The 25,709-nt window shown below is 41.6% G+C and overlaps 2 protein-coding genes and 1 long non-coding RNA gene across 8 annotated transcripts in view; 2 read left to right on the forward strand and 1 right to left on the reverse strand.

Annotated features, from left to right (window-relative positions):
* LOC121400994 (WD repeat-containing protein 91-like) overlaps nucleotides 1-25,709 on the forward strand; it is a 1,149,255-nt gene that overhangs the window by 955,760 nt on the left and 167,786 nt on the right. The gene's annotated exons all lie outside the window — the stretch shown is intronic.
* LOC121401038 lies at nucleotides 11,633-15,184 on the reverse strand. Its single transcript, XR_005966062.1, has 2 exons — nucleotides 15,046-15,184; nucleotides 11,633-13,250 (listed from the first exon to the last, which is right to left on the reverse strand). It is a non-coding gene; the product is annotated as an uncharacterized LOC121401038 (long non-coding RNA).
* On the forward strand, nucleotides 16,005-24,305 carry LOC121400976 (golgin subfamily A member 6-like protein 22). The gene is made up of 11 exons (XM_041585339.1): nucleotides 16,005-16,147; nucleotides 17,922-18,173; nucleotides 18,880-18,917; nucleotides 19,878-19,950; nucleotides 20,476-20,515; nucleotides 21,061-21,148; nucleotides 21,915-21,962; nucleotides 22,201-22,248; nucleotides 22,348-22,421; nucleotides 22,982-23,660; nucleotides 24,160-24,305. Exons 3-11 carry the CDS (start codon nucleotides 18,894-18,896, stop codon nucleotides 24,217-24,219), a joined length of 1,134 nt encoding a protein of 377 aa, XP_041441273.1. The 5' UTR covers nucleotides 16,005-16,147; nucleotides 17,922-18,173; nucleotides 18,880-18,893; the 3' UTR covers nucleotides 24,220-24,305.

The raw sequence follows: 25,709 nt of genomic DNA on the forward strand, positions 1-25,709 counted from the left end.
GCGCTGTTGGAACAAAATTCATTCATATTAACAGCACACGTATCCCTTAATATCTTGGAATAAAAACAAAATAAATAATGAATGTAAATTTGAAACGTGCTTAGAATAGCCCCCTAATCAGTTTTACAATCACTTATTTTAAAGGTTTACTTATCCTTTAAACACATTATCAAGCTAAAATCTAGAGCTCTCTTCTGCCCCCTGCTGAAGGCTGGGTTACTGCATAGTTGGGATGAAGGAATTGGGGCACAAAGAAAATCTCATATTTACATGTTCAAAAATATTCTCCCTTCCACAGAAATGCATAGACGTCATTAGCAAATAGAAATAGCGGCATTCACATCAGTATTTCTTTATGCCAAAAAAAAAAAAATGCTGACCTTTTCCAGTAGGCGGGGTGTAGGAAAGAGAAGCCGGAGTCGGTGCTGGATGCAGAGTTCAGTGTCGGTGTCAGTATGGGAGTGATTGCTGCAGGACGAGGAATGCTCTGGGGAGGTGCTCGATGCTCCACAGTCTGCGGGATACACAGACAAACACTAAATCATTTGCAACTTAACACAATTAGAAGTCCTGTTGGCTGATAGTGGGGGACTGGCTCTTAAGGTCCCATAGACGCAAAGATTTTTCTTGCCGAACAACCGATTTGGCGAAGTCCGACCAATCCTTCGAAATTATCTTGCGCTCAGTGGGATTCGAACGATCGTACATCTTACGATTTTTCGTCCGACATCGGTCAGAAAATTGATCGGCCAGGTAAAAAAATCTTGATGGGTCCCAGTACAATGTATCTATGTCTGCAGGGCCAAGCAGGCAGCTCCCCTCAGTTTTCGCCCGAAACGGTATTTTTAGTTGATGGACACATCGTACATTTAAACAATCGTTTCGAAATATTAGTGGTCTCACGATAACGATTGGATCTTTTAAAAATCTTTACATCTATGGGCAGCTTTACTTACATAGACTTGAGATACCGCTCTTCAGCTCCGCCACCTGCTTGCTTTGATGCCTTCGCGAGGCAAAGGGTCGGATCTTTTTGGGACGTATCCTCATTGCTTTCAGGTTGGGCCCTCCTCGGGCATCGACCACCTGTGAATACAGTGAGAATCAGGGGCTGCTCCATAATATTATGTTCTGGGCACACAATAAGCTATACCCTCATACTGTACTGTCTAAGGGAATCAATATGGCACCTCCTCCTCCCATATGTATAAATACAAATATACAGAGAAGGAATGTTCTGGGCACACAATAAGCTATACCCTCATACTGTACTGTCTAAGGGAATCAATATGGCACCTCCCTCCTTCCATATGTATAAATACAAATATACAGAGAAGGAATGTTCTTTCCTGTATAAACTCTTTGGACTCTTTCAAAAACTTTATCATAAGCACCAGCGCCACCTAGAGGCTGTTTCCGTCCTGATGTTAAGTCTACAGGTCAGATGATATAGTTGTTTTGGATGTTATTGCCTAATCCAAAGGCTCTACCCAAGGCAGGATAAGAGGGACCTGTAAACTTAGTAGTATGGGGCCCTATGATTACCAATTCTTATCCTGCCAGTCCTTTAATAAATATAGTTCAGTAGTCAGCCCCATCACAGATTCCTAAACTATTGGGACCTGACAGGGGGCAGGACTTCCCAGTACCCCAATAGTCTGACCCTGGCTCAGCCAATCAACTGCCAGACTGTGACCCAATACAACGACTGACAGCAAAGAATAAAACGTTTTCAGAAGCTGCAAAGCCTCCTATTCCCTAAAATTGCCTCAATTCAAACAGTTTCAGGCTTTAAAATGCACTTTTCAAACAACATAAAACTTACTCTTGAACTGCGAGTTGATCAGTAACTTTAGCCATGACGGAAACAGCGGGGGAACGAGGCTTCCAACTGCCCATTGAGTTTGGCGTCACTGCGATCCATGGAGTTTAATAGCAAATCTGACTCAGACTACTTGATCCTTGGCAACTGGGTCAGGAGCGTCATCAAGGTTATACATTGGCAGGGAGCAATCTTCTTTCATTCTGCAAAAAAAAATAATAATAAAGTTTTGGTTAACTTCCCCTTTAAACGTCATATAGCTAATAAAGGAAAGAGGAGAGTAGCAGGGTTCTGTTTGCCCTTGCAGAAGGTAAGAGACAGCGACCAATGATGCAGATGATTGGATTCCAGATATGAGGAGTACCGGGATCATTAAAACAAACCCCCCCCTCCGAAAACTGCCGTTTCCATGGAAGAGCAACACAACTACTTATCGGAAGGAAAGTGCCTCTTATCTGGGCCAATATCAAGTGTTTGCGTTTGAGGGGGGAGGACAAACACTGCAATTAACACTTATTCCCCCCCATACAGGGCTGATGGTTTGGGCTTTATAAAGAGACTTTATTTACTTCAGTGTCCGACCCTCCGAAGGTTGGAAACTTTACCCAGAAAGAAATTCCTGGGCTACTAAATTATTGGGGGTCTCCTCCCAGGAGGGGAGAATAATTATTATGGCTTATTATATATGTCTTATAATACAAGAAAAAAAAACGACTCACTGATAAACAAACCCCTGATCCACCTCAACTCTGCCCACCCTGCTGAAACTTTTAACAGCCAATCCCACTTCTCGGGCCCCTGCCTTTAGTATCCTGTAAACTCCCCTTGATGGTGGTCCTGCCCACGAGCCCACCAATCAGGTCAGGGAATTGGGAATTTTCCACCTAAAACAGCTTCGGGGGTATTGTGGGAGCCTGATGAAGGACTCTAGAAAGAGTAGATGGCAGCTGGAATAACTAAGATCCCTGGCAAGTGCCATATGTTAACCAAACAATCAGGACTGTGAGGGCCCTGGACCTAAGTATATGGTTACGGGTGAGGGAATGGAATGAAGTGTCCCCTCCTTTCTCACTTTATTACATCAATTACAAGGTCCCGGCTAGGACCCCCCGGCTGAATTCGGTTAAGTCAAATAAATGGAGATATAATAAGTATTTCCTTATGCGCTGACATTCGGTCTGTGCAACTGTCAGCTGCTCTCAGTGTCACCTGGAAATCAGAGCGCGTCACAAAGAGCGGTGAGACTACAGATAAGTGACAGATAGTGGGAGCAGCGAGACTTGATGAAACGGCGCTGAGTTGGCAGCAGCATGGGGTGATCATTGCGGTTTACGCTAATTAATGGCGTCCCTCGAGACGAATGTACGAATGTCGAAGAACTTGCAGAGTTTCTCAGAAATGTTAAAGGGGTGGTTCACTTTTGAGTTAACTTTTAGTATGTTATAGAATGGCCAGTTCTAAGAAACATTTTAATTGGTCTTCATTTTTTATATTTTTATAATTATTTGTCTTTTTCTTCTGACGCTTTCAAATTGGGGTCACTGACCCCATCTAAAAAACAAATGCTCTGTAAATAGTCTCTATTTTTGGTTGCTAGGGTAATTTGGCCCCTAGCAACAAGATGGCTGAAATTGCAAACTAGAGAGCTGGTAAATAAAAAGCTAAATAACTCAAAAAACACAAATAATAACAAAATGACAACTAAGGGATTTAGCAGCTCTACAGTTTGCAATTTCAGCAATCTGGTTGCTAGGGTCCACATTACCCTATCAACCATGCATTGAGTTGCATTAACTTTTAGTATGATGTAGAGAGTGACATTCTTAGTTTTCATTTTTTATTATTTGTGTTTTTTGAGTTATTTAGCTTTTTATTCAGCAGCTCTCCAGTTTGCAATTTCAGGCATCTGGTTGCTATGGTCCAAATTACCCTAGCAACCATGCACTGATTTGAATAAGACTGAAATATGAATAGGAGAGGCCTGAATAGAAAGATGAGGAATAAAAAATAGCAATAACAATACATTTGTAGCCTTACTGGGCATTTGTTTTAAGACTGGATCAGTGCCCCCCCCCCATTTGAAAGAAAAAGGCAAACAATTCTTATAAAACTATAAGAGATAAATAATGAGGATCAATTGAAACGTTTCTTAGTATTGACCACTTATATTATCCTTAAAGTTAACTTACAGGTCAACCACCCATTTAAGATTAAAATCAGGACTTATGAAGGAAGTCGGAGCACAGGAAGGACTTTGCTCTTCTGGCCTGTGCCCTGTATAAACAGACCCCTCCCTGGTAAGCAGATGTCCATCATGTGAGGGTATTATACATATATTCACTGGAAATCGAATGATCCCCAATAGAAGGAAATTAAGAAATAACAAATGTTTTTGTGATTAAACTATAGGCAAAAAGTATGTTCAGCTCCAGCCCTATTCATTGCACTCACACCCCTTTATCAGTATCAGTTTTTCTTGCTTTTAAAGGAGAAGGAAAGGCTAAAATTAAGTAAGCTTTATCAGAAAGGTTTTTATAAATACACCAGTAAATCCTCAAAGTAATGCTGCTCTGAGTCCTCTGTCAAAAGAAACAGCACATTTCTTTCCTTCTATTGTGTACTCATGGGCTTCTGTATCAGACTTCCTGTTTTCAGCTTAAACCTCCAGGGCTAGGGCTTGAGCATGCTCAGTTTGCTCCCATCTCCCTCCTCCTGTAATCTGAGCCCAGAGCTATGAGTGAGCAAGGAGAGACTCAGACAGGAAGCTAATATGGCAGCTGCTGAAATAAATATCGTAATGTAGCTTGCACTATTGCAGCTAATCTATTGGCAATAAACTGCGTAGCTTTATTTCTCCTTTAAAAAGACACAAGTGATTTTGGACTCCTGTATCTGTTATTGTAAGTCGGAATTCTCAGGAGGGGGCCCTAAAGACGACATTAATCATCAAAATGAGGGATTGGAATAAAGCTAATTACACCACTATGAGCATTTATCCTATTACCCTGGCAGGGGGCAACACCAAAGCACTAATCAGCACAAGATGAGATTTTTCTTTTTTTTTTATAAAAAAAAAAAACCCTATTTTTCAGTAAATAGCTTTTTCTTTGTAAATCCCGGATACAAGGGGGCTTACGATCGGAAAGAAAAAAATTTGACTTTTGCCTGTGTGTTTGAAAATAGACTGCAGGGATAAAGGGGATTAGTCTCAGGAGCTGTCATAAATAGGGGATTTATATATGTATATATATGTCATAAATAGGGTATTATATATATATATATATATATATATATATATATATATGTGTGTCATAAATAGGGGATAAGTGAATCTTGAGATTGATGCTCATCTGCGGAGTTAACCCTTAAGTGGGAGGCGATCAGTTACACGGAGGGAGGGACAAGGGTTTTATCAATGGCAATCTCAGATATTTATTGGACAAATTGTGACAATAATTGCTGGTTCCGGTGCACTTTTGCACCCATTGCTATAACTAGTGATCAGAAATAAGTTCCACTGAATTAGATATAGGAATGGGACCTGTTATCCAGAATGCTTGGGACTTGGGGTTTTCCTGATAACGGACCTTTCTGTAGTTTGGATCTTCATACCTTAAGAACATTAAATTAAGACAATTGGCCTCCAATAAGCATTAATTATCTTAGTTGGGATCAAGTACAACCTATTGTTTTATTATTACACAGAAAAAGGAAATCCAATAAAACCACAAAATTTAAATGCTTTTTTTCTACTAGAAAATCATGTAAACATTAAATAAACCCAATAGGCTGGTTTTGCTTCCAATAAGGATTAATTATATCTTAGTTGGGATCAAGTACAAGCGACTGTTTAATTATTACACAGAAAAAGGAAATCCAATAAAACCATTAAAAAAAATTAAATGCGTTTTTTTCCCGCCTAGTGAAATCAGAAATTCTAGTTTGAATATTTCGGCTTGGTCGAAGGTTTTATGGACAGAAACAAGAGAACAAAATGGTTAAAAATGCATCAAAAACCAACAAAATTGCACTATTATCCCCAAAATAATATACAAAAGGTATTGCGCAGCGAATACGCTATTCAAAATGGTGACAAAATATCTTTCTATGCAAAAAAACCCAAAAACAGACGATGCGATAAGTAAAAAAAAAAGAAAAACAAATAGTGTAAGTGCGCATACGTGTACAACCGGCAGAATTGCGTGTTATGTGCGTGTGCAGGTGTGTAAATAAATAAGTGTGTATTAATTATTAATTCATTATGAGTAACAAGTGGGTGTAGCTGTATAAAACTGGACAGCTTCAGGACAAAAATGAAAATAATTCAAAAATGCTGATAATGTAAATGAAAAGATCACTGTGTACAGCAAAGAGTTAATTTAAAGGGCAATTACCTATAACGCAGTTCCAAGAGGTCCCGCTCCAAACTGAGAACGAAGAGTGTTGGGATGTTTTATACCAATGTCACTTGTTCTTCTCTGGCTGAGACCCCGAAAAAGAATCTTCTCCTGCAGCCGAAAATCCCTTCTGTGTCCTCCAATATCTTCTCTTGTCCCCAATATTCCCATCTGCAACTTTACAGCCACCTCCCCCTCACCTGCTCCACGTGCAGCTCCTGCTCCTCGGCGATGGGCGGGGCTTACTGATATCAACCAATATCAACCAACCAGCGCCAAAGTGAGGCTTGGAACACAATGTGGGAATTCCAGCGTTGCTAGGCAGCAGTGTATAGAACAGTTGCCCTGGAATCTTCAGCTGGCCGGTAGTCCAGAGAGGAGGAGGAACAGATAGGGAAGGCTCTGGGGAAAGGCAGAGAGAGACAGGGAATGAGAGGGATGTTTTCTTATGGTATATTAGTTTATAGTCTGGCCACTTTTTATTTTATAGGGACCTTAACCCCCTGTTGGACAGTGAGAATGTAAAGGATTTATTATACATTTCTTTTATTCATTAATGTCCTGCCAAAGACTGAGCATTCTGGGAGTTGTAGTTCTGGAGTTGTAGTTCATTAACAACTTAAAGTGCAATGTCCTTGTGACCCTCCCCTCAAGCTTCCCTCAATGCCTGCACCCCTGTAGTACTAACTCCAACCCTACTCACATCTTCTCTCATTCCCAGAGACTATTATCCACTGTTACTATAGGCACCATCTCTCCCTACTATACCTGCTATCCCACAGTCACACTCCCTTCCCAGAGACTATTATCCACTGTTACTATAGACACCACCTCTCCCTACTATACCTGTTATCCCACAGTCACACTCCCTTCCCAGAGACTATTATCCACTGTTACTATAGGCACCATCTCTCCCTACTATACCTGCTATCCCACAGTCACACTCCCTTCCCAGAGACTATTATCCACTGTTACTATAGACACCATCTCTCCCTACTATACCTGCTATCCCACAGTCACACTCCCTTCCCAGAGACTATTATCCCACTGTTACTATAGGCACCAATTTGGAGTAACATGGGGGCCGTAGGTAGATGCTCACATGAGCAAAGTGGCCTGTTATCCTTGGAGAATGAGAGACCCCAGAACACTGTGACAGACCTACATCTTACCGACCCACAACTCACCGACCCAGCACACAACGATCGTTCACTCCACTCATGGGGGAAATATTCTCTAAAAAGTTTTTAAAAAGGGTCTGTTTCAACCTTTCTTAAAACTGTCCTTTTTTCATAAAGTCGCCCTCCCTTCTGTAATTTCTAGACTTGTAAGGGTTTTTAGTTTATCAACATTCACTGGAAAACAGAACTTTCCTCATTTTTCCTTCTAAAAGTTAAAAACTCACGGCTTTTTAATTCTTCCTTAGCTTGATGTCCATGTATTCACAACCTGAAACAAACTGAATCCTCTCTCTCCCTCCCTTTCACTCTAAAGCTGGCCATAGACGCGCAGATCCTATCATACGAATCAAGGATTCATACGATTTTCGGATCGTGTGTGGAGAGTGCCGACATCTTTCGTCCGGCGGAGATCGATCGTTTGGTCGATCGGACAGGTTTGATTTTGACCCGACCGATCCTGCCGGAGCCCATTGCGCATCGTAATCGGATCGTTCGCACATACGACCGAACGTTCAGATTACCCCCGATATAGTCATACTCGTTAATGGCACATCGGGGAAAGATCCGCTCGTTCGTCGATGTCGCCAAACGAGCGGATCTTTGCGTCTATGGCCACCTTAACTCACTCTCTTGTATTTTCAATTTCTCTAGGCCAACAAATGGAAGAGATGAGAGCCAGTGAGTGTGTATATATATTTATAAGAATGAAATAGTGAGCGAGTGCCTCTGTGAGTGACGTGTGTGTATATTATTTTATGCTGCTCTCTTTAGGTAAGAGAAAATATTTCTATTTACAGAGTGGAGTTTCTTAGGGTGTATCATAGCTGTGCCGTTTATCTAGTGTCAAAAAGCTCACCCAACGCTCAAACGAAACAAACAAGAAACGCTGTGAATTCCCTCTAGTGAAGGATTTCAAATGTACATTCCCCTTGTGTTTATATCGGATGAGGCGGATGATTTCTACATAACACTGAATAATCGAATCAACTCTGAATAAAACAAAGTGTTGTGCTAAATATTTTTGGTTTCAATTGTTTCTTTTTAAAAACAAATGAAATGTTTCAAACAGGCAACGATGTAAAACTATTTGTAAAACTACCAGTGCCCATAAAACCCAAAAGTAAATGCACATTAGCTAAACACATAGAATTCAAGAATATTTATCTGTTTTAAACCCCTGCGACCGGTAAAGGCCATCAAGCCTGAATTCCTTGGGTCGCAATTTAATTAGTTACAAAAGAATTCGTAGCGTGCGGTTAAAATCCCCCGAAATCAGTAGTATAAACACGGTTGCATCCAAAGCAATCCTGCTACATATATTACTAATAATACTAAATATAGTATAACATTGTATTATTACTTTTCTGTTATTATTAATGTCATTGCTATAGAATAAGGGGTCAGGGTTGTTCAGCCAGAGGCCAGACAGTCAGGGGATGCTGGGAGTCAGTGGGTGATGGGAGTAGTTATAGAGAGGTGTCTAGTCTATTCCTCCATTAGTAATAACACACAGCGCTGACTCTAATATAAACTTAGGCCTTCACCTTAAGGTGGGGGGGGGAGATCTGTCAGTGAAAGTGGTGCTTAGAATTGAGTCTGCGACTGTAGACTAAATAGGCAGATAAGTCCCTTTGCTCTGTTGGGTGTGATGATTAGGAATAGGCTCTGAAAAGGAAAAGGCAAATAAAGAGCAATATTCTGACCCCTCAATCCTTGTTGCTGCAGCCCTCATTGGCCTCTCAACTCCTACCTTTTCTCACAACTGAAATTTCGTTATTTGCTGCAAGGACAAAAAATATTTTTAATATTGTGATGTAATGGAGAAAATGATATGCTTGTTCATTGGAATGTCTAAAAAAAAATCAGTGAATAGTTTGACAAGAGGGAGCAAGATGACTTGGGTGCTGGGTAACTGGCACCAGCCTCTATTCCTTGGGTGTATGGGATATAAATCTGCAGCTTATTCTCTCTTCCCCTCCTGGCCCCTGTTTCCCTTCACACAGAAGAGAGTGTCGAATAAAAGGGCAACTTACAGTGGTTAAACAGACTCCAGGCTCTAGGAACGTCCCCTTATCTCTTTGTTAAAAGTGTATTCAAGAGCGGGGGAGCAGCATTTGCTGGTGGGTGCAGCTGGGTTCCCCGACTTGCAGTTTTCAGTGAAGATGATCCACTGTTTCAGGCCGTGTGTGTCCTGGGTAGGGAGTTGTGGGCAGAGGGAAGTGGCCAATGCTGTGAGTAGATTTAGGCACAAGGATCAGCCTTCCTTTCCACAGTGCCTGTTGCATCTAGAGGTTGCCACCTGGCCACTAAAAACGAGGGATGATCCCAATGTTATTAATAGGGAAAAAATTTATAGGCCGCTATTTTTTTCCAGAAAAGGTAGCAACCCTAGTTGTATCCCGATCTCTCGTTCCACACAAGAGAGAGGAGACATTCCCAGATCCCACGGAAACTTTTCCTTGATCTTCTCTAAAAAAAAAGTCTCCCCCTCCTGCTGACGTTGCCGCTGTCAATCAGTCTGAGTGCGACTCTGTTCCCGCAGCTTCATCCCCCAGAATGTAACTGTTTTAGCCCAATTGCTTTCATCCTGGTGCTGCACATTGTGCAATTTATCAATTAAATTAGAAACAATAGGAGTCGGGCAGAACACCCAGTAGACCTGAGCATAATAGCCCCACCCCCCAGCAAACCAGTTCAGAACACCTGCTTCTGTGACATAATTAAAGGCTGACGAAGCATACGCCATTAAAAATTAACTTTTAATTGATTTATATTTTAAAAACAGTATATGGCGCAACAACCGTGAATAATTTCACAAACCACAACCAAAAAACCAAACCCACTGCGTTTAAATGCGCAGTGCTGGACTGCGTCCATAAAAACCATATAACTAAAAAGTGCAATAGGTGGACCCTAGGAGAGGCTCTGTTAGTATGAGAGTATAGTCTCGATAGTAGAAAAGCCTTTTTAAAGTCAGCCAGTTACAAGCCACGGTGGGCTGCCCCCCTCCCTTCCATTCCCATTTGGTGCAATCTGCCTGTCTACGTTGGGAGCAATAGGAGCTACTCTCACCATCATCCACCTATGCCGTCTAGCCCTACGCGTTTCTCCGTGTGAACAGCTTCCTCAGGGGCAGAAGTGAATTCCGGTCGTGGCTTTCCTGTTTAAATACCGTCTTACCGGCATAGCTACAGGTGGCAGTTCCGCTTCTCCGACGTCATTCGCGGAAATGCCATTGTGTTCGGTCCAGCGTGGGCCGCATCAAAGTGCGCATGTGTAACCTGCGCTGAACCTTCGCTTAAACTGCCGAAGGGCATGCGCACATCTAATCAGTGTGGCAAAATTCTTTTAAATAGATACATTGTGCCAGCCCGATCCAAATACAGCAATTTTGTTAGTAAATACGGGAAGTATAATAATCCCAAAAATAGAAGTTTTCATTCCATTAGGATACTGAGAGTAATATTCTCTAAAGGCATATTTTTATAGAAACGGTGAAACGGTAAAACCTTCATTGAGGCCATTGGGGGATTTGCTGTTCATAGCATAGATCCATTTGGCTTCCGCTCGCAACTATTTTTTATTTACATCCCCTATACTAGAGGTTTGTTTTAATTGTTCCAATGCAATAAACTTCATTGCCTTAATATTGCCATTGTGAAATTCATTGTTATGCACCGCTACTGAGGTATTTCGTTTATGTTTAACATCCCCCACATGTTCATGGATTCTTCTACGGAATTCCAGCAGGGTTTTTCCCACATACGTCTCAATACATTGTGCAATTTGCAGGCCCGGATTTGTGGAAACATCACTTAGGCTCGGGCCTAGGGCGACAGGATTTTCGGGGGGCGGCATGCTGCCCAATCACACCCACATTGGTTCAAAAACACTGGGGATGCGCTGGAGATACAATTATGTTTTAAATTTCCCATGCGCCAATCCCCATTGCTCTGGTCCAGATGATGAAAATTTGCACGAATAAAGGGGAGGGGACAGGGGCGACGAATGGCAGTGGGTCTAGGGGCACCCGCTATGTAAATCCGGCCCTGGCAATTTGCCCATCTCTTCACTGACCAGTAGTGATATTTCATCCACTTATTTCCCTGTCATTTGAATAACATTCCCAGTGGGCACTGAGCTAGGACAATGATGTCCCAGGCAATAGGAATTATTGTTTATCTATAATAGGAATTATTTATTATCTCTCTCTTTTTTTTTTAGGTGTGTTTGTGGGGCAAGGGGGGCAAGTTAATCTGTGCATAAAAATTCATTGGTCGACTTTCCAATTTTTTACCTTTTTATTCAGCAGACGGTGAAGGATATTTTTATATTTTTTCTTTTATTTTTTTCTATATTAATGTGTAATTTACCAAAAAGTTATTTTATTAAAAGAAAATATTGAAACATTCACGTGCCTGTATTCCTGCAAATGCATAGCTACAATGAACCCACATTTACTACTCTGGTGTTACTCATTTCCAAACCATTTGTGGGTATTTTGTATAAAAACAATAGGTCAAGCTGGACAGCAATATTACAGGACTTCATATGGACATCGACAGAATAAAAAGGCTGCTGAGTTTACTTTCTGTGACAATAATGCCAATCTCTGTCTATGTATAACATAGAAACATGCATAGAAATGATTTCTTTTTGGGAAACAATTCAATTTTTATATTGTATCTTAGTTACTTTTAAAACGTAATGGGAAATATATGTAGATGTTTGTAAATGTGACTTTATATTACCACTGAAGCTTTAGGATCATTTCTATCTTTCACTAAATATACAAGAAATCTAAAGGTTAACAAAAATGTTATATGACATAAACTACTTACATGTCACAGTCATGAAAAAAAAAATTGCTGTAATTATTTCTAAATACAATTCTTTGGAGCAGTTACCTCTATAAAGCTGAATTCGTTAGCAAACGGTGAGCCCTCAATGGTTAAATGATCAGCTATTTAGAGACTTTTACAGGACACCTCTTAAGTTATAAGTCAAACTGCTATGAGGAAAACTTTCGGTTGGTGGGATATTATCTAATATAGGAAGCACATACTGATTATATTGCTTGATTTAATGTAGATTCCATGTTGTCCACAATGGGGTTACCTCCTGCCAGCAACATGAAATCTACAGTGGGTCACATTTGAGTGAAGGGAAAAAAGGCCTGACAATACTTTTGTATTTTAATCCCTTGTGTTAAAGGGAATCTATATGATGATGTACATACAATATAGCAAAGGACATTAGTTTAATATGAAATATTTGTGATCTTTTAATCCAATTAAAATGTTTTGTGTCCATTTCATAAAGAGGGTAAATGAGTGGCACTTCCTTGTCAGACACCGTGCGGTTCATTAGGAGAATGCTAGATTATTTCAAAACTGCAAACCATAAATAAATGAAGAACAACTGCAAACTGTGCTACTGTATTAATGCTACAATTTAATTTAAAGGCCAATATTGTTTCAGCCCTTTAAGTTGGCCTTAGCACCAAGTGATTTCCATTTTGGTTGATGCTTCAGTTGCTCATACACTCTAGGGGTACAGACTTCTGTTCATTGGGGTGCAGTCATTCTGGTGCCGTACACACAAACACACACCAACAGCACATTCCCAGTCTCCCTCCTTCCTACCGGACCACGGCCAAGCGTAGAACTTGGAGATTTTGCTCCTTCAGGTGCTTCAGCATCTCCAGGTCCCTATGAGATTCCTGCTCCACTTTGCGATAGAACTGCTCCAGTCTCTTAGAGACATTTCTCCTGGAGCTGCTGTTACGGGTGCTGTTCCTGGATATGGGATTCCGCCTTCCGCTCCTGCGCTTTTCTTCTGCAGCAGCTTCTGAAACCACAACACACAAATTAGTGATTCCACTTGTTGCATTTTAAAGGGAACGTTAACTTTATATTATGTATCTTATTCACTGGTTCATTCAGTAGCTATAACTGAAGCTGACATTTATGAAGCCTTGGACAGGGTGTAAAGTGGAAAAAATGAGTGAAAATAGCCTTATTTTTTGCACTGCAGTTTTAGCCCATAGTTGCAGCTCTTTGCACTTCTACAATGAAGCACAAAGGTTTCAGCTCAAGGTGGGTGGGGTGTAGGTTGCACTAGACAACGGTTATTGCAAGCAGATACCCAAGACATCAGCTGTTTAGACAGACTCACCGTGATTGGCTGCTTACTAAATGAGCTGCAAGCAGCCACTCACCGATGATAATTTGCCATGCTGGCCTGTGTCTGACAAATGCACCCAGTGCCTGGTGTCAGTGAGATAACGCAAGTAGCTAGTATCATAAGCTGACACTCATTCTTGCACCTGGCACCATGCGATAATTAACAGATAATTAACAGTCAGAAGTTGATTTACTCTCTAGACATTAACCAAAAATTTAAAATGGCCATACACAGACCTGTTCAGTCTTTCAATCTGATCTGAGGCCAGTCCGGGGGCCCCGGTATATAGGGTGGATGACTGCAAACATATCGGTGCCAGGTTCTCAACCTTCCAAGTCTGATTTACTCTGAAAAAACTCTGTATTAGCAATATAGGTCCAATTTGGTACAATGCAATAATCTGTCCAATCAGATAAGTCTGAATGTGTGGTGAGCTTGAGTGTGACAGACCAAAGCAACTAGGAAGCCACTACATTCCTCCCAATCCCCATTGCCCAAGTCACCACCTGTCGATTCTCCTCCTGCTCAATACTTTTGCCTGTCATTTCTTGGTCCAACTCCTCTCTGTGCTGTCGATTCTAAGTCCAGAACAGAACTGATCCTCTTTCCTCCAGTCTGTCTCCTGCACTGCTTCCTGCTCTACTTCCTGAACTGTTTCCTGTATTACTTCCTGCTGCTCCTGCTCTACGCCCTGCACTGTTTCCTGTATTACTTCCTGCACTATGCCCTGCACTGTTTCCTGTATTACTTCCGGCACTACGCCCTGCACTGTTTCCTGTATTACTACCTGCACTGTTTCCTGTATTACTTCCTGCTCTAAGTCCTGCATTGTTTCCTGTATTACTTCCTGCTCTACTTCAAGTACTGGTCTTGCACTACTTCCTGCACTGCTTCCTGCTCCACTCTTCAGCTGCTGCCCTGCAGAATTCTGCTCTCTGTGCCACACCCCTAATTACCATGTTCATTTTACAAAATTTGGCAGGTTATCAAAGTTTGAACATATTTCTGTTTTTTTCCCCCATTATTATAGTTTTGCTAATAAAGGTGAATTGCCCTTTAAGCTGTGAGTCTAACATTTCCCAAGGGACCTGTTACAATTACTTATTTCCTTATGTAGAAATTGTTACAAAAGTATCTTATCTTCTGCTGCAGCTGTTCTGGGCTCTCTACCAAAAGCCAATTAAGTTAGAAACTTTGTTTCATTTTCTGGCTGTTCAGTGCAGAGAAAAACAAGACTTTCCAGTACAAATGAGGGACTGCGGGTTGAAAAGAGGGACTGTCCCTCTAAAAACAGGACAGTTAGGAGGTATGATCCTGGTACTTAGTAGCACAGTGTCTCCACCTAGCGGGAACCTACGAGTGGCCCCATTGGGAACACAGTAATAAAACACACACACTATTTGTTACACAGAACTTGTTTATGTAAAATAAATGGGCAACTAATAGAGACAGCACTAACCGGTGGCAATAGGGCCTCACTAACTAACTTGCTTGCGTGGTCTGTCAGACTAAATAACTGGATAAGTTCTTTAAAGTAACGGATGGCTCCTCACAGTCCAACTAATAGAAATGTGTAGAAATCTGCGAGCGCTCCTTTAGTACCCTGTCACTTTAAATCTCAGTCCTCACTCCAAATCCTCTTTAGATGCTTTACAGTTTGTCTTGAGTGGAGTCCAGCACAGTCAGACATACAGTGAGACTAGCAGCCCCTTTGGATGCTCAGATAGGAATCTCCTGCTGGTTGTTCCTCCAGTCTGGATTCCTTTCACACTCTCTGTCTCTCCAGGCACAGTATGAGGCTTCCCTGTCCCAGCCTGATCCAAATGTCTGATTTTGGTGGAGCCTCTCAGCTCTCTGGGCCCACCGGCAGCTCTCTGGTCTCTCTCTGTGTCCAGCGTGTGCTTCTCTCTGCCAGGCTTTTCTCTTCTGCTACTTCCTCTTCCTGCCAGCCACTCACTAGCTGCTGTGTCACTTCCTGTAGCACTGAGATCCTGTACAGCTGGTTGCTAGGTAACAGCTCACAGCACACAGACAGGCTCCTTTACAGGGATAAGTGCAAAGATTTGACACGACTTCCCTACACACATTTTCACTCTTTGTACAAAGCAGACTGGGGCTTCCTGCAGTACTTACTGATATTATCTACTTCTGTTTCTCCAATAATAAGGGACAGAACGGCCAGACGTTTCATTCTCATCTCTTTATTGTGGATGTTCCAGAGATTTCTCATGTATCAATGTCCTGTAGTCTAATGACTTACCCATATGGCTCTGTACTGGCTCACTAATGGCTTATGTTTGCTGCTTCAGCATTCCTCTCTGTTACGTGGGTTGCCATTGGCATTGGACTCTGTGCGCTGACTCAATAGGCCACACATACAAAGCAATGCTCAGTGTACTTAATAGGCTGTGTATGTACTGCACATCTAATTAGAAATAAATGCCATATAAACCTCACTCATCAAAAGGGGACACTTCCCCTTTAAGAGCAGGAAACAGAGGTGACTTCCACCTGGGGAGGTGACAGTTGGTTCAGTCCGTTGGTTGTCACTTTGGTGAGAGGTAAGTGCATTTTCCCTCTGAGAGATTTTCTTACCAAATAACCCTTATTTTAGGTAAATAATAGGGTGATGCCCCCAAACTTGTGGGTGTTGTGCCTCTTGCTGATTTTAGTGAATTTGGAGATTATTCCCCCTAAAATTGGCTTGGGAGGAGCCTTTAATCTTACTGCTGGTTGGGAAACACAGGATTTGGCAGTTATACAGGACTGTCAGCAAATATTCATATAATCTACTGAAGGGAACATTTTGGGACCCCTGTACCTCACCATAAGCTGCTTAATTTGTGTTCCCAGTACTGACAGGCTCCTTAGAGATTTGCCCCTCTGCCCCCTGGTATCTGCCCCCAGCCCTGCTCTTATGTACCAACATTGTAGCTAAATACATGTTCCCTTTATCCAAGTCTGGAACTAGGGGTGGGAAGCAGAGGCACGTGCCATGGGGACAGTAGGGGGTGATAGTAAATGAGTGGGAGGGACATACAGCAGGTCCCATAGAAGAGAGGTGACTTTACCCATAGGGATTTGACAGTTGGTTTTGTCCGTTGGTTGGCTCTGCGTTGTGTATATTCCTTCTGAGACTTTTTTTTTACCAAATAACCCTTCTTTTATTGGGAAAAAAGGAGAAATATTTGGGCTACACCCCCTTGACTAGCGGATGTTCCTCTTGTCACTGATTTAAATGAATTTGGAGATTTTCCCCTAAAATGGGCTTGGGAGGAGCCTTTAATCTTAGTGCTGGTTGGGAGACACAGACCAGGATTTGTCAGTTATACAGGACTGTCAGCAAATATTCACATTTATTAATGAAGGGAACATTTGGGGACCCCTGTACCTCACCATAAGCTGCTTAATTTGCTTTCCCAGTACTGACAGGCTCCTTAGAGATTTGCCCCTCTGCCCCTGGTATCTGCTCCCAGCCCTGCTCTTATGTACCAACATTGTAGCTAAATACATGTTCCCTTTATCCAAGTCTGGAACTAGGGGTGGGAAGCAGAGGCACGTGCCATGGGGACAGTAGGGGGTGATAGTAAATGAGTGGGGGACATACAGCAGGGCCCATAGAAGAGAGATGACTTTACCCCTAGGTTTTGACAGTTGGTTTTGTCCGTTGGTTGGCTCTGTGTTAAGTGTATATTGCCTCTAATATTGCCTGTATATTGCCAAATAACCCTTATTTTAATGGAAAAAGAGGGGAAATATTTGGCTTACACCCCCTAACTAGCAGATGTTCCTTTTGTCACTGATTTCAAACAAATGGATGGTTGCTAAGGGCAGAGAGCCTAGCAACCAGATATAAAATGTTAAAAAAAAGTCCAATTGAAACAGTGGATTTGGTACATTCCTGGCTACTAAACAGCGGATGAAAATCTAACAAACCAATGAGTCTGTCCTTGAGTTGGGGACAAGAAGGATCATTGTTTGATTTTTGGCAACCAATGTATTAATACTAATTTGAACTAGACCATTTAATACTACTTGCTATGGTGTTTCTCGTACCCTTGTACCTCTATAACTGGGCCGTTCTTACTAACGTGGAGTAAATTGCACCAGTGTACTATGTCCTTGCTTTATCGGTGCCAATGCTCATTTCTTATTGGTCGCTATGATCAGACTTACAGTTTTGTACAATCTGAGGTCCGGGAGTTTCTAGTGACGCAAAGCTAAAATTAAGGGTAAAATAGTCAGATCTCTCCCATACTCTGTATTTTATGGGAAATATGAAGTGCTGAATGCATTATCCGTATATTAATTGTTATTCTCTCTCTCTCTCTACAGACATCGGGCTACAGCGCGTTTCCTGCGATCTTTGCGATTTTTTCTGCAAGTTCTGCAAGTTTGCTGCTCATCGTCATCAGAGCATTTTTTGGCTTCCCCCTAGTTTGATATAATCCATCCTTATCAGAACTAGTTTTTTGGGATAGCCAGGGTCTCCTCAGGGAGACCCCTTGGGGTACCCGGCCTTGTGCCGGTCCCTTTTATTTTTCTTTCAGAAGCGACACCATCTTCGACTTCTGCGTTTTTTGAAAGGTAACCTTGAAAAAATCCAATTGATACTTGTATTATATCTGTTAAAGCAACTCTGCCCTAAGTTCACATGAGACTTTGTATTAACCCCAGTGTTTTCCCACTCTGCACCCAATACACTATGGCTCCTGTAAATGTAAATGCAGATCAATGAAGTGTAAAGAATGCTCTGCGAGGGTAAAGGTTCACCTTTAAAGGATAAGTAAACCTTAAAAATAAGAGAATGCCACCTGCTGGTCATTTTCCCACCAGTCTGACCAGCAAGTAGTCAAGGAAGTTGTCAGGAGAAAGGAAGAGGCTGATGAAAGATGTGAGAAAGGCTTATAATTTTATTCCTAAGTAGAAGAACATCAGCCTCTTTCTTTCTCCTGACAACTTCCTTGACTACTTGCTGGTCAGACTGGTGTGAAAATGACCAGCAGGTGGCGCTGTTGTAACAAAATTCATTCATATTCACAGTACATGTATCCCTTAAAAGAATCAAATTCAACACAATCACCAGCATTATAATGTGCCATTTAACATTGAGGGTAACAATGTGCCGGAAAATAAAGATAAGGAAATATCTGTCTCTTAATCTCGTACTTTATGTCACCTGATAACACAAACTACACAATAACGACTGTCACATTCATATTAAAGTCTTTGAAACGTGAAACTATTGCGGTGCCGAATATATTGCTGATTTGTACCATTTTTCTTCCTTTAGACGACTGAAACATCATGGACCGCTCCCTAGAGATGGAGGTAATGTATCTGTTTCTTTTGTACTTCCAAAAAAGAGAAAAAACATTCCCTCATCTAAACTGGAAGTTCTGGTGGGAGCTGCCATACCATGATACAGGCGGCATTTACACCCAGGGCCGCATCAGGGGGGGAGAGATTTGTAGGGGGCCCGAGGGTAAGGGGGGCCTGGCCACGCCGCACTTACTTGATTAGCCGGGCCCCCTGCTTTCTGAGAGCTGCCGACTTCGGGAAGGCAGGGCGGGAGCATAGGGGGAGGTCTCTTCTGTCCATTACTTTCTCTTATTGGTCACAGAGTTTAAGTCTGAGTTGAGCGGCTGGATTGGATAGCTGAGGTTTGAACTTCCCCTTCAGCTCATCCAATCACCATGCAGCTTTACCGGGACTTGAAATTCTGTGACCTATAAGGGAAGAAAATGCTGCTCCCCTCCTCCCTTCTGCAGTTGGCAGCTCACTTACAGCAGGTGGGCTACACTAATGAATTAAGTGCAACATGGCAGGGCCCCCTAAAGATAACCCTTTGTGGTACCTGTTGTGTGGTGGGGCCCTGGTCACCAATTTTCTTTCAAACTTCTGGGGGGCAAGTTTTTTTTACATGGATGTTTAAGGGGGGCCCTGGCCACCAATTCTCTTATAATGTGGGGGGGGCCCTGGCAACCAATTTTTTTTTTCCATGTGGGGTCCGAGCCACCAATATTTTTTAATGGGGGGCCCTGACCACAAATGTTTTTTATGGGGGGCCCTGACCACCAATAGTTTTGTATTTTTTATTAACATGTTGGAACCCTAGCCACCAATGTGGGGGGTGGACCTGTGGGGTGGGGAGGGCGGACCTGTAGGTGGGGCTTGTGGTGGGCTCAGCCCAGGGGGCCGAGGAAATTTTGTCGTATGGGGCCCTGCGATTTCTGATGACGGCCCTGTTTACACCCATTCTAAATTGTATCTCTCTTTCTTTTCTTACAGTCGGTTTTGTTGACCTGGAAGAACTTCAGGGAGGAGGAGGAGACAGACATTGAGAGTCTCCTCTATTTTTATGGTAAATATTATATGAATCATCCATTCCTTTATTCAATGGGCTTCTCAGTAGGCTGCTAGGGTTTCAAAGGCTGTAGCACTGGTTTATTATTATTATTAATAATAATAACATATATTTATATAGCGCCAACATATTTTGCAGTGCTGTAAAGTAAATGTGTTTATACAACTAAGTCACATTAAGTACAAACATAGAACATATGTAGTTACATACAACACAACCAATACTGGTACAAAAGGTAAGGAAGGCTCTGTGCAAAAAGAGCTTACAATCTAAAGGGAAGGGAATAAGACACAAGGCGTGGGAGTGGGCAAGATCAGATATAAGTGGGTGAGAGATGTAGTACTGTATGTGGTATTGCATTTGGTAGTTAAGCAGAGGTAGGGAGGGTTCTCTAAATAAGTGTATTTTAAGAGATCTCTTGAAGGCAGAAAGGTTGGGAGAAAATGTCAGAGAGAGAATTGTATGTGAATGTCCTTCCCTCCTTTAGCTCAGTGTTTCATGGAAATGTTTTTTCCCTTGCAGAACATCACTACAGGAGAGAGTTCGGGAAGATCGACGACTTGTAAGTAAAACAGAAATCTGCTTATTTTTGGGAATTGTTGGCCATTGCCCCGGGGGGGAGGGGTGTAGGAGAGATAAGGGGGCAAAATGGGATCCCTCATTGGCCTTAGAATTTGGTCAATTGACCTGTCCTGTATTGTTTGGCCCCTGAGACACTATCACTTGGGGGTCTGAATAAAGTACAAGGTGTGCCAGGGGCCAGACACATGCACCCAATCACCCATTCTCTAATTGTAGCATCACATAGTAAATAAACCCCCTGCTTCAAGATTGGATGGACTTTGGCCATCGGCTCCACACTAGGGCCCTATTTATAAATATTCATCGTAAGCAATTTAGAAAATTTATAGCTGACTTTTCCTCCTTCAACTATCTCTAAAAAAGATTATTTTGCCGGAAATTGTTCTTTTATTAGTGCCTTTTTATTTTCACTGTTTTTGGATCATTTGGGCTCTATATAGGTTAACCAGGGCCCAGACATAGTAGAAATGCAATGCAGCATTAGATAAAACCTTGTATTAATGCTCAATGGCAATTCTTTTTCAGAGCCAACTTCCTGATCCGATATGCAGCCACCCACCAGTACCTGACTAGGGCGAACCTGGTGTATTTTATCTACGTGGTCATGAATCTGGTAAGGAATCCAAAATAGGGAATAAATGATATGTTATTATTATAGAAATCAGGCCCGGACTGGCAATCTATGGGTTCTGGCAAATGCCAGAGGGGCTGCTTTTAGGTCCCATAGAAAGTCAGTATTTAGTGGGCTGGTGGGGGCTGTTTGGGCCTCTATGTGGGCTGATTGGGCTTCTGTGTACCTGAAATGCCAGGACCTTTTTTAATTCTCAGTCCAGACATGGTAGAAATATTGTATCCCCAGGCCTTTTGTTTCTCATGGACTGTTGCGCCCCTGGTCTGATTCAGTCCATTAACGATTTGTAATTTATTTTGAATCAGTGTGGCATTAGATTGCCAGCTCTTGGCTTATACAATGTAGTCAGCTATTGCACCTCCAGACAATAAACTAATTATAGAGGAGAATATATATGTTTTATGTCCCAAACTGAGAAGAAAACTAAAATGTTATCCCCATGTCTGTAAAAACATTGCCCTGTGGCCTTCATGTACATGCGGGTGAAGCACTAATATTTATTGTAAATTCCTATTGTTGCCAGTATTTGGTTCTTATGCCCTTTAAACCAGTAACTGACAGTAACCCATATAATCATATATCTAATTATTATTATTATTATATACATATCACTGATGTGTGGCCTATAGTGACACTGCAGGTGAATGGGAACTGCACAGCAGCGCTGCTCCATATTTCTGCTTCTCATCTACCCGATAATATTGCTTAATCCATTTCTCCCTCACTGACACTTTTTTTTATGTTACAGGAACAACTGGATAATATTGTGGCTGATTTCCAGCTGCCGGAATCACCTGTAAGTGGCATTATTAGTCTTATTATTAGTGACTGGGTGTCTTAGTAACAGTAGTAACAGTATTATTGACTGGATCTCTTCTAAACTCACCCACCTAAGTCCCATTTTCAGCAGCAACAAAGCAAAAGCAAAAACTGTTGCAATGCAGTGTGGGTTATGCACAGAGGCCCCTCATAGGAACCCTAATAACATGGGTACAATGCAGTGTTTGTATAACATTGAGTCTCTTCTCCCACAGCTCAGAGACATCAACATAGACCCAGAGGAGGTTGCTGAAGCCTTGAAAGTAAGTGTCCGGATCACTGTCTCTGTCCCTCATCCTTCCAATACAGAGTATAAATGTCTTATTTACCCTTTGCTCCTCTCCTTGTGTCTTCCCCGACAGACTTTAAGATCAATATCGGAGGGCATGGAGAGAAAACTCCTCGAGAAGGAGAAGGAGCTGGAAGAAGCTGCCATGTATGTATTTTACATTTAATATTCCATTCCAGTTTATGATGCATAAGAACAATATATATATAAGAAAAAATGAATGTAGCCAGTCAGAGCACTGATTTCATCGTTACACAGTTTCATATTGGACTGCAGGTGCCACCACAATCTCCCAGAATTCCTCAGCTGCAGCCTACAATTAGACATCTAATTTAATCTAATCAGGATTAAACAGAAAAAGTCACTTGTACAACCAGTTGAAGTGTGGCTTTGCAATAGTTTGAATTGTGAGTTAGGAACCATTCAGTCCAGGCAAAGAGCAGACAGAAATAGGTTCTATGTAATGATCTTAACACAGCAAGAAGGCGAAAAAAATGTATATTGGAAAACCTGCTCTTTTTTTCCACAAAAATTTTAGCTGGTCTATCAGTTTACTCTTATCAACCCATATAATATACTAAATCCCCCCAATCAACACATTAATGACTATCAGGGAATATATTATTACTTCAGTAATGATATTTGTAGTCTCAACACTTTGTAAACAAATTACGCTGACTGATTGTTCTCCATTATATCCCCTTAAGGACCAGTCAACAGGAGAAAGTGGAGGAAGATCACTTGCAGGAAGAGGAGAACCATCAGGAGGAGCAAGAAGAGGTGGAACACAAGGAAGAGGAACAAGAGGAGAAAAACAAGGAACAAGACGAAGATGTTCCTCCAGAAAAGAAAGAGGATATGGAAGAACTGGAGAAAGATGTTCCTCCAGAACAACAAGAAGAGGAGATGGGACTGGAGGAACAAGAGGAGCAAGAAGAAGATGGTCCAGCTGAAAAGACAGAGAATGTGGAAGAACTGGAGAAAGATGAACAGCAAGAGGAGGTGATGGAACTGGAGGGACAAGAGGCGGAAAAGCAGGAACAAGAGGAAGATGTTCCTGCTGAAAAGCAAGAAGAGGTAGAAGAACAGAAGAAAGTGGTTCCTCTTGAACAGCAAGATGTGGAAGAACTGGAGAAAGAAGAGGAGATAGAGCTGGAGGAAGAAGAGGAGCAAAAGCAGGAACAAGAAGAAGATGTTCCTGCTGAAAACCAAGAAAAGGGGGAAGAACCGGAGAAAGATGTTCCTGACGAAAAGAAAGAAGAGGGGATACAACTGGAGGAACAAGAGGCGAAAAAGCATGAACTAGAAGAAGAAGTTCCTGCTGAACAAAAACAGCAGCAGCCAACCCGGAGAAGAAGGGTTGCCATCAGGCTCCAGAGGATCTGGGTAATATATCTAATATTACTGGCTTTCTATTTTCATATGCTAATGCACCATGTTGGCTCTCGTGTACTTTATAGCCTTCCAGTCATTCAGGCTGTCTACCCAAATTATTGGAGAAATTGAAAGGTTGCCATAGCTGCCTTGTATGTTCTCTGTCTTTTTTTGCCTGTGGCCTGATCAGTCAGAGAATTTCCCCTATTGGCGAGGGTATGGCTGTCTATAGGTTGTACTGGGTTACTGACTCTGAGCAGAGATCTGGCCAAGTCTCCAGATACCGCTGTTGATTCTCTATAGACCAATTAGGGGGAGGTTTGGTAACTCTCATAGGGCTGTTGTAGCCCTTCCCTTCTTTGGAAATAACTTTGCTACTAGAAACTAGACTCACACAAGCTGATCAATATAAGAATAAAAGGTGCCATTCTAGAGAGCTGACATGCTAATAATTATTTATCTGTAATTAATTCTTCTTTAACAATTTACAAGATATTTCTTTTCTTTGCAGCGTTCCACCAAGAAGTTCTTCCGAGGGATAAACTGTCGTCGCCCCACGCCTGCGCCGTGAATACCTTGCACCCACACTGGAACCCACACAAGCATTCACACATACACTTACACACGCACCCTCCCTTCCACACACACATATTAAAGGAATCATTCAGTATTAAAATAAACATTAGGTAAATAGATAGGATGTGCAAAATAAAAAATCTTTTGAATATAGTGAGTTAGCCAAAAATGTAATGTATAAAGGCTGGTGTGACTGGATGTCTAACATGACAGCCAGAACACTACTTCCTGCTTTGCAGCTCTCTTGGTTTCCACTGATTGGTTACCAGCCACTAACCAATCAGTGACTTGAAGGGGCCACATGGGCTGCAAATCAGGAAGTTGTGTTCTGGCTATTATGTTAGACATTCAGTCACTCCAGCCTTTATATGTTACATTTTTGGCTAACTTACAATATTAGAAACATTTTTTATTTTAAACATCCTATCTATTTACCCAGTTTTTCTTCTTTTACAGTGAACTAAACACAGACATATTAAAGGAACTGATCTGTATTAAAATAAACATTAGGTAAATAGATAGGTTGGGCAAAATAAAAAATCTTTTGAATATAGTGAGTTAGCCAAAAATGTAATGTATAAAGGCTGGAGTGACTGGATGTCTAACATAAGAGCTAGAACACTACTTCCTGCTTTGCAGCTCTCTTGGTTTCCACTGATTGGTTACCAGCCAATAACCAATCAGTGACTTAAAGGGGGCCACATGGGCTGCAAATCAGGAAGTTGTGTTCTGGCTATTATGTTAGACATCCAGTCACTCCAGCCTTTATACATTACATTTTTGGCAAACTTACTATATTAGAAACATTTTTTTATTTTGCACAGACTATTTAGCCAGTGTTTATTTTTATACTGAATGATTCCTTTAATATGATTCCTGTGTTCAGTTTAATGTAAATAGAAAAACTGGGTAAATAGACTGTGAAAATAAAATAATGTTTCTAATATAGTGAGTTAGCAAAAAATGTAATGTATAAAGGCTGGTGTAAATGGATGTGTAACATAACAGCCAGAACACTACTTCCTGTTTTGCAGCTCTCTTGGTTTCCACTGATTGGTTACCAGCCACTAACCAATCAGTGACTTGAAGGAGGGCCACAGGAAGTAATATTCTGGCTATTATGTTAGACATACAGTCACTCCAGCTTTTATACATTACATTTTTTGGCTAACTCACTATATTAGAAACATTTTTTATTGTGCACAATCTATTTGCACAGTGTTAATTTTTACACTGAACTGTTCCTTTAAGCCATGATCCAGGGAGTAATACCGATTGCCATTTGGAGTCAGGAAGGAATTTTTCCCTAGGGTTTTTGCCTTCCTCTGGATCATTAGCTGTTATGAATGCCCAACCCAAATTGACTTTAATATGAATAAATCCTGTTCCCACCAACAGGTTTGCCCATAAATATGTCTCTGTGTTTTTATTGAATCTCTATGGTGAATCTTGAGGGGAGGTAAGAGGCTCCAGTGCCTCATTCTG

The sequence above is a fragment of the Xenopus laevis genome, chromosome 3L (genome assembly GCF_017654675.1).
Source record: "Xenopus laevis strain J_2021 chromosome 3L, Xenopus_laevis_v10.1, whole genome shotgun sequence".
Lineage (NCBI taxonomy): Eukaryota > Metazoa > Chordata > Amphibia > Anura > Pipidae > Xenopus > Xenopus laevis.

Coding starts and splice junctions, on each gene's coding strand:
- LOC121400976 (XM_041585339.1), top strand. CDS start 18,894: ATGGACCGCTCCCTAGAGATGGAG. Junction 19,951..20,475: donor GAGTCTCCTCTATTTTTATG/GTAAATATTATA, acceptor TTTCCCTTGCAG/AACATCACTACAGGAGAGAG. Junction 20,516..21,060: donor TTCGGGAAGATCGACGACTT/GTAAGTAAAACA, acceptor ATTCTTTTTCAG/AGCCAACTTCCTGATCCGAT.